This window comes from Periplaneta americana, chromosome 5 (genome assembly GCF_040183065.1).
Source record: "Periplaneta americana isolate PAMFEO1 chromosome 5, P.americana_PAMFEO1_priV1, whole genome shotgun sequence".
Classification (NCBI taxonomy): Eukaryota; Metazoa; Arthropoda; class Insecta; order Blattodea; family Blattidae; genus Periplaneta; species Periplaneta americana.
This window is the reverse complement of record NC_091121.1, coordinates 58364263-58376781: the sequence shown is the minus strand read 5'-3', so window position 1 is coordinate 58376781 and position 12519 is coordinate 58364263. Positions and strand designations below refer to the sequence as shown.

Below are 12519 nucleotides of genomic sequence, written 5' to 3'. Positions count from 1 at the left end.
TACTGTTGCTCCAAGATATTTGAATTTTTCCACCTCTTCGAAGGATAAATCTCCAATTTTTATATTTCCATTTCGTACAATATTCTGGTCACGAGACATAATCATATACTTTGTCTTTTCGGGATTTACTTCCAAACCGATCGCTTTACTTGCTTGAAGTAAAATTTCCGTGTTTTCCCTAATCGTTTGTGTATTTTCTCCTAACATATTCACGTCATCTGCATAGACAAGAAGCTGATGTAACCCGTTGAATTCCAAACCCTGCCTGTTATTCTGAACTTTCCTAATGGCATATTCTAGAGCGAAGTTAAAAAGTAAAGGTGATAGTGCATCTCCCTGCTTTAGCCCGCAGTGAATTGGAAAAGGATCAGATAGAAACTGACTTATACGGACTCTGCTGTATGTTTCACTGAGACACATTTTAATTAATCGAACTAGTTTCTTGGGAATACCAAATTCAATAAGAATATCATATAATACATCCCTCTTAACCGAGTCATATGCCTTTTTGAAATCTATGAATAACTGATGTACTGTACCCTTATACTCCCATTTTTTCTCCATTATCCGTCGAATACAAAAAATCTGATCAATAGTCGATCTATTACGCCGAAAACCGCACTGATGATCCCCAATAATTTCATCTACGTGCGGAGTTAATCTTCTCAAAAGAATATTGGACAAAATTTTGTACGACGTCAACAAAAGTGATATTCCTCGAAGGTTACCACATTTGATTTTGTCCCCCTTTTTAAAAATAGGTACAATTATGGACACCTTCCATTGTTCTGGTACAATTTCCTTTTCCGAAATAGCAAGTACAAGTTTATAAATTTCGCTATATAATGCACTTCCACTCTCTTGTATTAATTGTGCTGGAATTTGATCGATACCTGGAGACTTGTACTTTTTCAGATTTTCTATCGGAATTTCGACTTCAGAAAGTGTGGGTTCGGGTATAAATGGCTCAGCAGTTTGTATTTCAATTTCGTCCCGATGATTTCTATTTGGCCTATGTACATTTAGTAGTTGCGCAAAATAGTTTTTCCATCTGTTTAGGATTGATGGAGAGTCTGCAAGCAAGTCACCATTCTCATCCTTAATCACGTTTACCCTTGGCTGATATCCGTTCTTAAATTCCTTTATACCCTTATATAAATGTCGAATGTTTTTATTCTTACTATTTGTTTCTACCTCATTCAGTTTTTCCTTCAAGTAATCTCTCTTTTTATTCCTAAGTGTACGACTTGCTTCCCGTCTTTCATTGAAATAATTATCTCTCTTCTCCTCAATTGGATCCTGTAAGAATTTCAATTTTGTCTCTTTGCTTCTTTCTACTACCATGCAACAATCTTCATCAAACCACGGTTTCTTTTTCTTAGTTTCATAATAACCTATGCTCTGCTCAGCTGCAATTTTGATACTACCTCTGATATTTTCCCATACGCTATTAACATCTAATTCTTTCTCAACTTCGTCGGAACTTTCTAAAGTGGCAAACCTATTGGAAATTTCGACCTGATAATTTTGCTTAGCTTCCTCGTCCTTTAATTTCAAAATATTGAATTTAGTAATATTGACTTGTTGCTCTACTCGCTTGGCTACTGATAATCTCTCTACTTTTATGAGTGTCGGTATTCTTCATTGTAATATTGTTAGAAAGGCGTTGAAAAAATTGTAAAGTGTAAAAATATGTATAATTAAAAATCTGCACGGTCTTTTTCTTTTTAAATATCGGCAACAGTGCTCTTATTAATTTTAACACAAGCAACAGTTCTCATTACGACTTGCGCCAAAGGTAAAAGAGGCCCGCCATTATCTTTTCTCCTGTCAAAATACTCTCTTACATAACACACCATCTCTCGCGCTTGACTCTTTAACGGGACACCTTGTCCAATATTCTTTATTCTCCGCCTGCCTTTCCTTCCTTCCGACATTGTACAAGTCATCTATTTGAAAACTCTAGCAGAAACTAGAAAATACACACTCCGCCAATGACAACGAAGATAATAGTGTAATATATTTTAAACGCAATAATTATCGATACACTAAAACAATAATACAACTAAATAATATTTTTAATTCACACAAAGCACGCGTTAACCAGCCAACTCAGTCATTCCGGCCACTGTATTCACCATTAGGCCCTGGTATTCACGTGCAACTTGTAAACATAGACAAGGCAACACCTTCCCTTTACCATGGTTACGCGTCTCTTGTGATTGGTTGATTTGAATGGTTGCCATGGTAACATGCTAAAGGCGCCATTTGTCAGGTCGGAAGTTGTTTTGGACAGACCATAACTCCCCTAATAGGAACGACAAGATTTCTTCTAATTCCTTCTTTGTGTTGATGATGGGTTTCAGCTAGTCGAGTTAGGTATTGCCAACGAGTTGGTGCGAGAGGTGGAAATCTTTTCTTAAGATGCGTGAGTAAAGCCTAATTTCTTTTAGTAGATTTACAAAAAAAATGTTGTGACAGCACTAGATTTAATTTATGTGCATAAGAATGAATGGACAAATAAGGCAATTTTGTACTGGTCACGAGTTTTTGCTTGTAGACTAACATCTCAACGATATGATTAAAGAGGGAGATGTCAGAACGATCTTCGCTCACATTTGTGAAGTATAAAAACCGTCCTTCAACATTACCGTCAGTTGTGACATACCTAAGAAACGAATACATTTGACGTTTTATAGTGATGTCTGACGTGTCGTCAGGGGTGAAAGCCACAAAAGTAGTTTTTGAAATTTATGTTTTTATTTCAAGAGTGATTAATTCAGAGATAGCACTAACTCATTTTGTATAACAGGAGAGGAACCACGAAATGAAATTGAAGACTATAAATTATTACGTAATTCTAAATCATTGCGTGCCAACATGTTGATAACCTCAATGTGCTTTCCTTTATTTACTTAAGGGGGTAGATACACCTTTGACTAGTAAAATATTAGTGATCTTAAAAATTCTGCCACCAGGTAACCTTATGCTCTAATGAATTGAAATTTTTTATGGTTGTTGTCCATTATATCTACTATCTTACAGCATTTTGAAATTTTGAAAATAAATGTCATTTATTATAGTAATTATTCTTTAAAAAATGCTCTGATCGCTAGGCTATGAAACAGTATTTTCATGATAAATACCTTAAATATAAGAATTTTCACATGTTTCTTGTTTTAAATTGTTCTTAATAGCCATAACCACAAGAAGAAGCTGTAGTAAAATGAATTATTTATCTTTACGGAAAATATTTTTTTTCTTGGGATACATACAGTAGAACAAAAAATTCAAATTTTAGCAATGCATATTTTTTTCCAAAAAATAAGATATAAAAGCAACTGCAAAGATTTTACTACGCCTTCTAGATCTAAACACACTGAACAAGCATGCAAAGTTCCATGCAGATATCTTTAAAACTGTAGAAGTTATGAAGAAAACAGTCTCAAAAAATTAAAGTTACGGGAAACGAGCGACAAACTTACCAATAGGTGGAAAGCTGTGAAGTTCTTCAAAATTATCCTGCTGCGTACACTACTCTCTCCTTATCGCTAACTTTGGCTTCTATTTCTAATCTTAGTCTCTTCCTGCACTTCCTGGCTTCTTTTGTAGCTTGTAGAGCCATTTTATTTGCAGATTGTATCCGAGTTGTGTCCTGCTCCTCCAATGCTTGTAGGCAGTACTTTGCCAATAACTAGAACTAACAATTTCATTACTTTTAATCTGGCCTTCATACCGTTATTGAAAGTAATTACTGCATCATTTACAGCCACTTTCACTATTTTATGACCAGCAAAGCCTACTTTAGGACATATTTTTGCATATTTTGGAGCGACTCGTTATTTTGTGTATAACCACCAATACACCTCTTGAGTAAGTCAGTGGACACGAGATTTTTGAACACTGGCTTTATTGACTCCATGATGGCTGGAGCAAGATTATTCTTGTGTTTGTAGCTGTCCACAGTTTCTTCTTCCACTGCTCGTTGGTAAGGACACCAAGATTCCAGGCCTTTTGGACAGAAATTGTGAACTGGATTGTGATCAGATGACATCTTATGATACCAGATACCCAAATTGCAGTTCTCATATTGTCTATTGATCCACAATTAGCTCTAATTGCATTACCATAATATACAGTGAGTGTGTTGATCACTGTATCAGTCAGTCTGTTTCTGCCACCGAATGTTTTACCATCACTCAATTTTTCCCTTTCATTGAGTCCTTCAATTTCTTGAGGTTTGTTCTCATACTCTTCTGCACATGACCAACACACTCCTTTTTAATGATTTGCACTTCTGGTCCATAAGGTTGGCCATCTGATACAGCTTTGTAACTCTTTGTGTCCCCATCACCGATGTAGTTTATGTATCTCAGCTTGTGTTTTTCAACACTACGAGAAAAAATCTTTTTCATGCCTTCTACTTCCATGCAGCCTGGACTGACATCATGGTTTATGCTGCAGTCATTTTCATGTGTCTCCCACCATTCTAAATACTCTATAGTATCCGTTTTATTCTTCCACACCTCACAAGCTTTACAGTGCAGCGAGAGAACATGAGTGTCTAAAACTTTCCCACAAGTGGTTCCAATTACAGTAAATACACCATGTTGTGAACTGTGGCCTCTGGTAAGCCATGTACCATCGCAACTCATAGAAACATCTCCACTGTTGGTTAGTCTAGCTTCTTCCTCTGCTGCCATACTTATAGATTCATTAGCCACTGCACTTGTTGCATCCAGAATTCTCTGATTGATCATATTATATGTAGTCTTTTCAACAGGCGGTGACAAATTCATAAGTGCACAGAACACCTTTATGCTTGCTAAGCCCTGACCAATGCACCTCATTGCATATATAATTCTTCTATTTACACTATATACATTATTATTTTGTCCTAATTTGTAACAGTTGTCAAACGACCCTATAACACCACACATTTTACAAACTATTCTAACCTTACAACCTAGACCTACTATATTATGTACATTAATATTTACACTGAAACCACAGACACAACGCAGGCACCTCTCTAGTTCTTTGAACATAATATTTACATTAAATAAGAAATTTACATCATTATATACACTGCTGTTAACATCACAGTCATCACACAACTTCTTAGCTGAAGCACTAGGTGGGTTAGATTCACCACGTGGTTGTTCATTTCCACTTTTAGCACTTACATACTTATTGCCACGAAATTTTCGGGTCTTAGTTTTATACACTGCTTTACGTTTACCCATTATCTTACTGTTTATCTAATAAAATTAAATAAAAACATCTGAAAACACGTATTTACAAGACACGTGTATACACTACAAGCCTCTATTTCAAAACAAACACGAGTGAGATACCGTGCGTTTTTTTTTTAAGCGCTTCAGTAAAGCGCTTCATGCCTTTGCTGCAGCAAAATGAGGGTCGAAAAAAAACGTAAGTAGGTCAAATGACTGCAAAATGGTGGACAATTAATATTGGCTTCTATTTCTGCCGTAATAAATTTAACCCTAAAAGAACCAAACATGTTAAATAATTTCGACTTCTATGATAATGACATTGGATTATTATTACTAGACGATTTTGACAATAATAAACGTTGCAAAAGACCGAAACACACATTCCGCCATGATGGATCGTGCAGCAAACTCGTAAAGCGAAGTTTTGATTTGCTGCACGCTTGCTACAGCGCTGCTGCAGCAACGGTGAAGCAAATGTAATAAAAGAACGGTCTTGCTGCAGCGCTTTACGTCTTGCTTTAAAAAAAAACGCACGGATAACCAAGCAAAGAAGAAAACAGTGTCGTACATAACTTCCTGTTCCTCAGAATGTATGAACAATTCAGCATACAGCGCCAAGGAAAAAGATTTACAGCGCTAAATTCAAATACAGCAAAATTAACTCAACATTTTCAGTGAGACATTTGGTGGGTGTGGCAAGTTACAATTTAAAGGGACAGGGCGGATGACATCAACATACATTTATGGGCATATCTCGGGATATATTGCAGATATCTAAGAAATTCTTTCACTGATATAAAGCTAAAAGTTCATACTTTAACAAAAAAATAAACTGAAATTTGCTATTTTTTGACCACTAAAGGTGTATCTACCCCCTTACAGACTTAATGTCTGTAGTAAGTGTAGATGTACCTTACTTATAAGGATATCCTGAACTAGCACCAACAGATAGCGCACGTGTACTATGAGGGATGCGCTTTGCGTGTGCATTTGTTTTTCGGTATATAAACATTGAGGATATACGTAGTGTATTAGTATATTAGATACTCTTAAAAACAACTAAAAATGGCAAATTTGTGTTATGTTCCTATATGTAAAAACCAGGGAAAGCTTTTTGTCTTCAATCAGGTCCCGAAATATTCTGAATATATGCTTTAACGCTTACTTTTGTAACGTTGATGGGCAAGGAGGGTCCGTCGGACCCACATGCCTTTTTAATATATTGACAGATGAAAATCATTTTATTGTATACAATATTATACAATATTAATCTTCTTTAATAATAATACTATTATAGTGACCAAAGTATCCATGATAGTATACATAAATGATATAATTTTAGTAGGTTTTTCATGCAATAAAAGAAACATGTTTAGTGTATGATCTACAATTTTTTTTTTACTTTCGTCGTAAAACTCACACACATTTACACAAATTATAGATTTTCTCATTTCTAGCACACACACTCCCACACATCATTACTCTCACACACTCACAGCCATCACTCTCACACATCATCAGTCTCACATGCTCACACGTTATCACTCACAGACTCACATCATCAATCTAACACTTACACGTCATCACTCTCACACACTCACACGTTATCTCTCACACTCTCACATCATTACTCTCACACTTACACATCATTACTCTCACGCACTCACACGTCATCACTCTCACATGTCATCACTCATCATCATTCTTACAGTTTTTACACACACGGGTCACTTCACTGTGCCATTACACACAGATTGGCCACAATTGTCACAGCTTTGTTTTGTTTCGACTCTTTTCATACTGGTACATATGACACCTTTTAGTGCTCTCCTGTAGTTGAGGCGCAGTTGATGGAGAGGCCTACTAGCTCTTGACATGAAAGGAGCAATGGTCATTACAGTTTTTTCTGAAGTCCTCCTCTAGGCCTTCTTTCAATTTGAGGTTGGATAAGACTTTCAGCAACAGCTACAAGGAACAACCTCCTGTTGTTCTGTTTTCCAAGATTCCACGAAGGATGAAGGCTCATCCACACAACAAATGGAGTAATTCCACATACATCTAATAGATTAATAAAAATGCAAATGTCCAGCGATTTGTGCGTCTCTTGCAGCATAGGCATTCACTAAAGATCAAGTGTGTCATTATCTCCTTTTGTGCTATTACAGTGAAGAATAATTTGTCGTTTCTTTTCTTCTTCCGAAATGGTTTGTGTGTGGTGCATTGCAGAAAGAACAACAACTGCCATATTTGGTTTTGGTACATTGAAACCAATGTTACATATTTTGTAAATCCGAAGATGGATGAACACTCTGGCCGTCTTTTATTTGACTGAAGCTCAGGAGAGATGAATATACATATTTTTTGTGTACTGTTCCAACTAAGGTGAGACCATTACTGAGGAAATTCTCAGCGAGTTCTTTGTCAGTAAAGTAGTTATCGCAAGTTACATTTCTGTTTGTTCTTTGATAAGGCAGTGTTTCTACAACCCTTCGACCTACTCCAGAGTGTACCCTTACACAGTTTTCTTTTCCGGTGTATATCAGACCATTTAGAGGATAGAAGGTTTTGGAGTCACAAGCCCACCATACCTTCATGCCATATTTGTCAGGTTTTGATGGCATGTATTCCTTGAAAGGATATCTACCACGGAATGTAATAAGTTGCTCATCAACCGTTATGTCAGTACAAGTAATATAGGCCTAATATTTTTTTAAAATTCGAATTCACATTTTCCCAGACATCTATAACCAGGGCAAACTTATCCTTCTCACGGCAAATGGATCTTGTTGTTTTGTCATCAAAGCAAGTAAACGCTAGCAAAGATTTGAATCTCTTGAGACCCATGGTTGCTCTAAATACTGGAACACCATACAAGCTGCCCCATGGAATGTCATAATTAGTGCAATTTGCTTTGAGGTGTCCTGCAGTTACTAGTAGACCGAAAAATGGCCGCAATTCAGTGTCGTTACAACACTTCCATGGGTGTGCAACATTTCTTTCTAAACACAGCCGCTCAGACTTTTGATTATTTATCTATGTTACTTATAACTGAAACAGTATAGAGATTGAAGGCATCAATATATTTCCCAGGTGAAAGAGTGACTTTATTTATTGACCCTTTGATAATATTATGAGCCCTAGCTCGGCCTATCGGAAAAGGCTGAGAGTTCCACATGGTGCCGTCTTTACCAAGGAAATTAGCAGTTTGAACAAATGCTTCCCCCCATATCCTAGTTCTAGATGGTCGACACTAACCACTTGTGGATCACATTGGTGATAACTGCTTTTTTCATTGATAGATCCTCATCATGAGGGGTTTCAGAGTCATATGGTGGCTCTAAATGATGATTACTAACTTCTGATGCTTCACTCTGATGATCAGATTTGCTATTATCGGCGTTATCGTCTGGATCGTAGCTAGAATCATAGTTTCTTAGGTCAGGTTCTCTAAGCAAATCCTGAATGGATTCTTCACATAAGTACTTACGCTGGGTCTGTCAGAATATTTGACCTAATTACAATTCTTCAGTATAACAGCATAACTAAGATGCATTCAAATATACTGTAACATCTAAAGACCGTATCTTTGTTTCTTTGACTCTCTTCGGCTTTTCCATAATAATTACTCCCATATGAAAATAAAGTAAAGGTGACAGATTGTCACTCTTTCTATTACAAACTACACCGTATTATGGCTAGCATAACTTCACACTGACTTATTTATATTTATTATAATGCATAATTGCTCCATTTTTTTTAAATGTCATTGTTGTTGAGCCTCGGAAATAATTTTTCCAAGATTCCATTTCCGTCAGATTATCAGTGAATGATTTCAAAGAGTGAAACCTCGTTACGAAGTGAGAAAAACCAATAAAATATACTATGGTCCAGTAGACCCTGCATGCCCGGTTAAGGCTTTAAATAATTAAAAGTGTTCTAGAACATTTGTGCAAAATGCTGCAATATTTTCCTTCTCACTAACTATAAAAACACAGAAATAAACAAAGTCATGAAATTTAAAGTAGGTAGAAATTATAGTTTTAATTTTATTCGCAAAAATAGTAGTGCCAGGGCCCGACGGACCCTGGTTGCCCGGAGAAGGGTTAAACCTTAAAAAATATAAGTAATAAAATTGGGCTTCGAAAGTGCTAGCTATTAAATAAAAGTAACTACTTCAAGTAAGGAATTGTTGACTATAGTTTCATTTTGGAAGAGGAAAAAGAAAAATGTATAAAAACTTATGCAACCTCGACAACGAGCTATGTTAGCTTAGATTATATGCAGTAGTTGTAGGAGTCTCCGAATTTTACGCCTACAGTAAACTCTCGATAAACTGGAATGTTTATTATCCAGGACGATCCCTAGTGAAATCCATTTCGTGAATAATGTTTTTAATGTACGGTACCCTAATTATTAAAGCCATGTTTTAAGTTCAGATTTTCAAAATCATCCCACACAGTATTCAAAACTGCATGTCCTTAACCTACAAAACACACTACTAATCGTGATACTATTGCGGTCATATTATATCATCCTGTTAAAAACTGCATCTGATCTTCCTGTAACTACAGAAAAAATACAAGGAATTCAATCTCCATAGTCTCTTCCCTATAAAAAAACACACATTGGTGGCTGCATATCCTGTTTTTAGCGTACGGTTCTTAAAGAGGGCAATATTCACTTTCGACATATTTCCTATTTTTTTATTTGTGCATATTGTTCTCAAAGTTCTCGTTTAGGTTCATGAACATTCAATTTACTCGTATCTATATTCTGCATACTGCAGATTTCCCCACCCATCTCGGGGAATCGCTCAATATTATACAGGTTTACGTTATTGTTTATTGTAAATTAAATTAAATTATGAGGTAAGAAAATACTGAATTATATTAAAGTGTACTAGGTTATACGAAATAACTGTAAATAATATAATTTTGACACGCACAGAAAACCAACAAGCGGGAAAACGTAACAACTGTAGCATATGAAAAAACATAGCCCTACAACATGTTGCCCCGCATGGAACGCTCCTACCATCTGACGGTAAAACTTCGCACAAGATATCCTTATTGACGCAGTGCAAACCCCCGTTATCTCACTAATCTTCTCATCTCCCACCCTTAGATGTTACAGAGTTCATTCACACTCAAGTCGAAAAGGAAAAGAACGATACTGGCCGATGTTGAGTGGAATGGGGAAGATATTTATGACTTGGATACCCTGAAAGTGTTTTTGTATCATTTTGCAAAATAATGTCATGTGCTTCAGTCAGTTACTGAGATTGCATACGTAATTCGTGGCGTTATATTTTCTTGAGTTTCATTTTTCTGTCATCTGATATTAAATACCAACTGCAATATATTTTAATAAACGATACAATACATAGTGATCATACTTTCTGAATATCAGTATAATTTAATTTCAACATTATTTTTTAATGTGTCATAGCTCGTAGTGAAAGGGAAGATAATTTGAAATAGACCTACTTTAGTTCATTTAAAAAATAAATGTACAAACATAGCCTAATATATTCCATTTATTGAGTAAATTCAATTAACGGATAATAAATATAAATATATTAGAATTAGAATTCCCTATTAAATTCGATAGAAATTAATCATCTAAATAATTTGAAATCAATATTTTAATACTTTTATTATATTCAATGCCATTGAGATATTTTAACGTGCAGTACATTTGTAAATGGTTTGTTTAGGCCTATAAGTTAGATAGACCTATTCGTGTTTTCAGTTATGATGTCTTAAAGAATCATTATAATATATTTCTAAAAATATAAACGATTCCTTGTAATGTGAAAGTTACATAAATAGTTCCGCACTAGGTTACCTAAATGCAATATGAGATCAACACATTTTAAAGATTTGCATTGTTTTTTTAGGCTATATATGTTTAGTTTTTTCTGAGTGTCTTGTATATTTATATTAATGTATATTAAGTACATGGACGTCTTTTTAAAAGGAAAGCTAAAATATTGTTTGAACAAATTCAGTAAGGAAAAAAAAAGTACTTATTTCACGATGAGGTATCGGCGTAGCTCAGATGGCAGACGAGTTTGCGTGATAATCGGGAGCTGCGGTCGTGCGTGTGTACCATTCCCGCTTAGTCTGCTTATCTGATTTGGTTTTTCCCGAGATTTTTCTCAATCCTAAGTTGAATTTCAGGTATTCTATGACGAATCCTCGGCCTCATGATGGCAAAGTACGATATCGTTATCTACAATAATTCTATACACAGTAGCCTAAGTGATCTAGTATTTGGTATATCGTTTTTAAATAACCAACAGAAAGAAACAACCTACAGTAAACCTCCTATTAATCGAAACGCAGTCCAACTTACAAACTACATAATTTCAACCAATTTGTGTCTCAATGCATACAAGAACTTGATGATTAAGTTTCGTTAAGTTAAAGAAAAAAATATGGAACAATTCTATATTAGGCTACAATTAGTAGTCGATAATTGGATGATAAAGATGATATTGCATTTAAGTGGAATGTGTTTGTAGAAATCCTCCCAAAACGTTAGTTACTGTCTGACTCCAATTAGAGTAGGATAGAAGAAGCTAAGGAGTGAAGTCAGATTTTCAGATATGAGCTTTTAAAATCGGCACGCATTGTAAAAAATGACTTTAATATTGGAAATGAAGATACCCGCTTAGAGATGAAATGGAAAATTCAGAATTGTGGAGAAAACATAAGATTGAAGAGATGTGACGTAACACTCACGTAGTTGGGGAACCTTCGCTTGGGCGAAGTACAGCGTGACAGCCAGCAGGATCAGCCTCATGGTGGTGTAGTACTGTACAGAACAGCCACCAGCACCCAGCCTCTGTCTACATTTATAGGGAAAGAATTCCTTGTCATTCTCTAGGCTATGATTTTAAAATCGCTTTTAATGAATTAAGAAAATTGTTTCGCATTTCATATTAATGCAAGCTTTATGGAATTCCATGTATTATTGAATTGTATGGCATTAGAACAGGTTTAACTAGTCGTTATTTATTATATCTGTTGAGTAGTTTAACATAATTATGTCTTGCGTTGTGAATCATGCTTAGAGTCCGGAGTTTTACGTAATAGTAAATTCTAAAAATATTTATATAAATATGTAACTGAAAACGTTGAAATATGTGCTACATATGTAATATCAAAATTGATGAAGGAGTTAAAAATTGTCATTTATTAAAAAAATAGTTTTATTTTAAATAAAAAAATAAGATGATTAATTTCATAAAAATTACACATTTATATGTCATACTGAT

The 12519-nt window shown here is 35.2% G+C and overlaps 1 protein-coding gene across 1 annotated transcript in view; it reads right to left on the bottom strand.

Moving 5' to 3' along the window:
• The window catches only part of LOC138699672 (protein takeout-like), a 42460-nt gene extending 30404 nt beyond the window's left edge, over positions 1–12056 (bottom strand). The window contains exon 1 of the mRNA XM_069825719.1: positions 11984–12056. Within this exon, the coding sequence (XP_069681820.1) occupies positions 11984–12044 (61 nt within the window). The 5' untranslated portion in view covers positions 12045–12056. The remainder of the gene's footprint in view (positions 1–11983) is intronic.
• Positions 12057–12519: the final 463 nt, after the last annotated feature.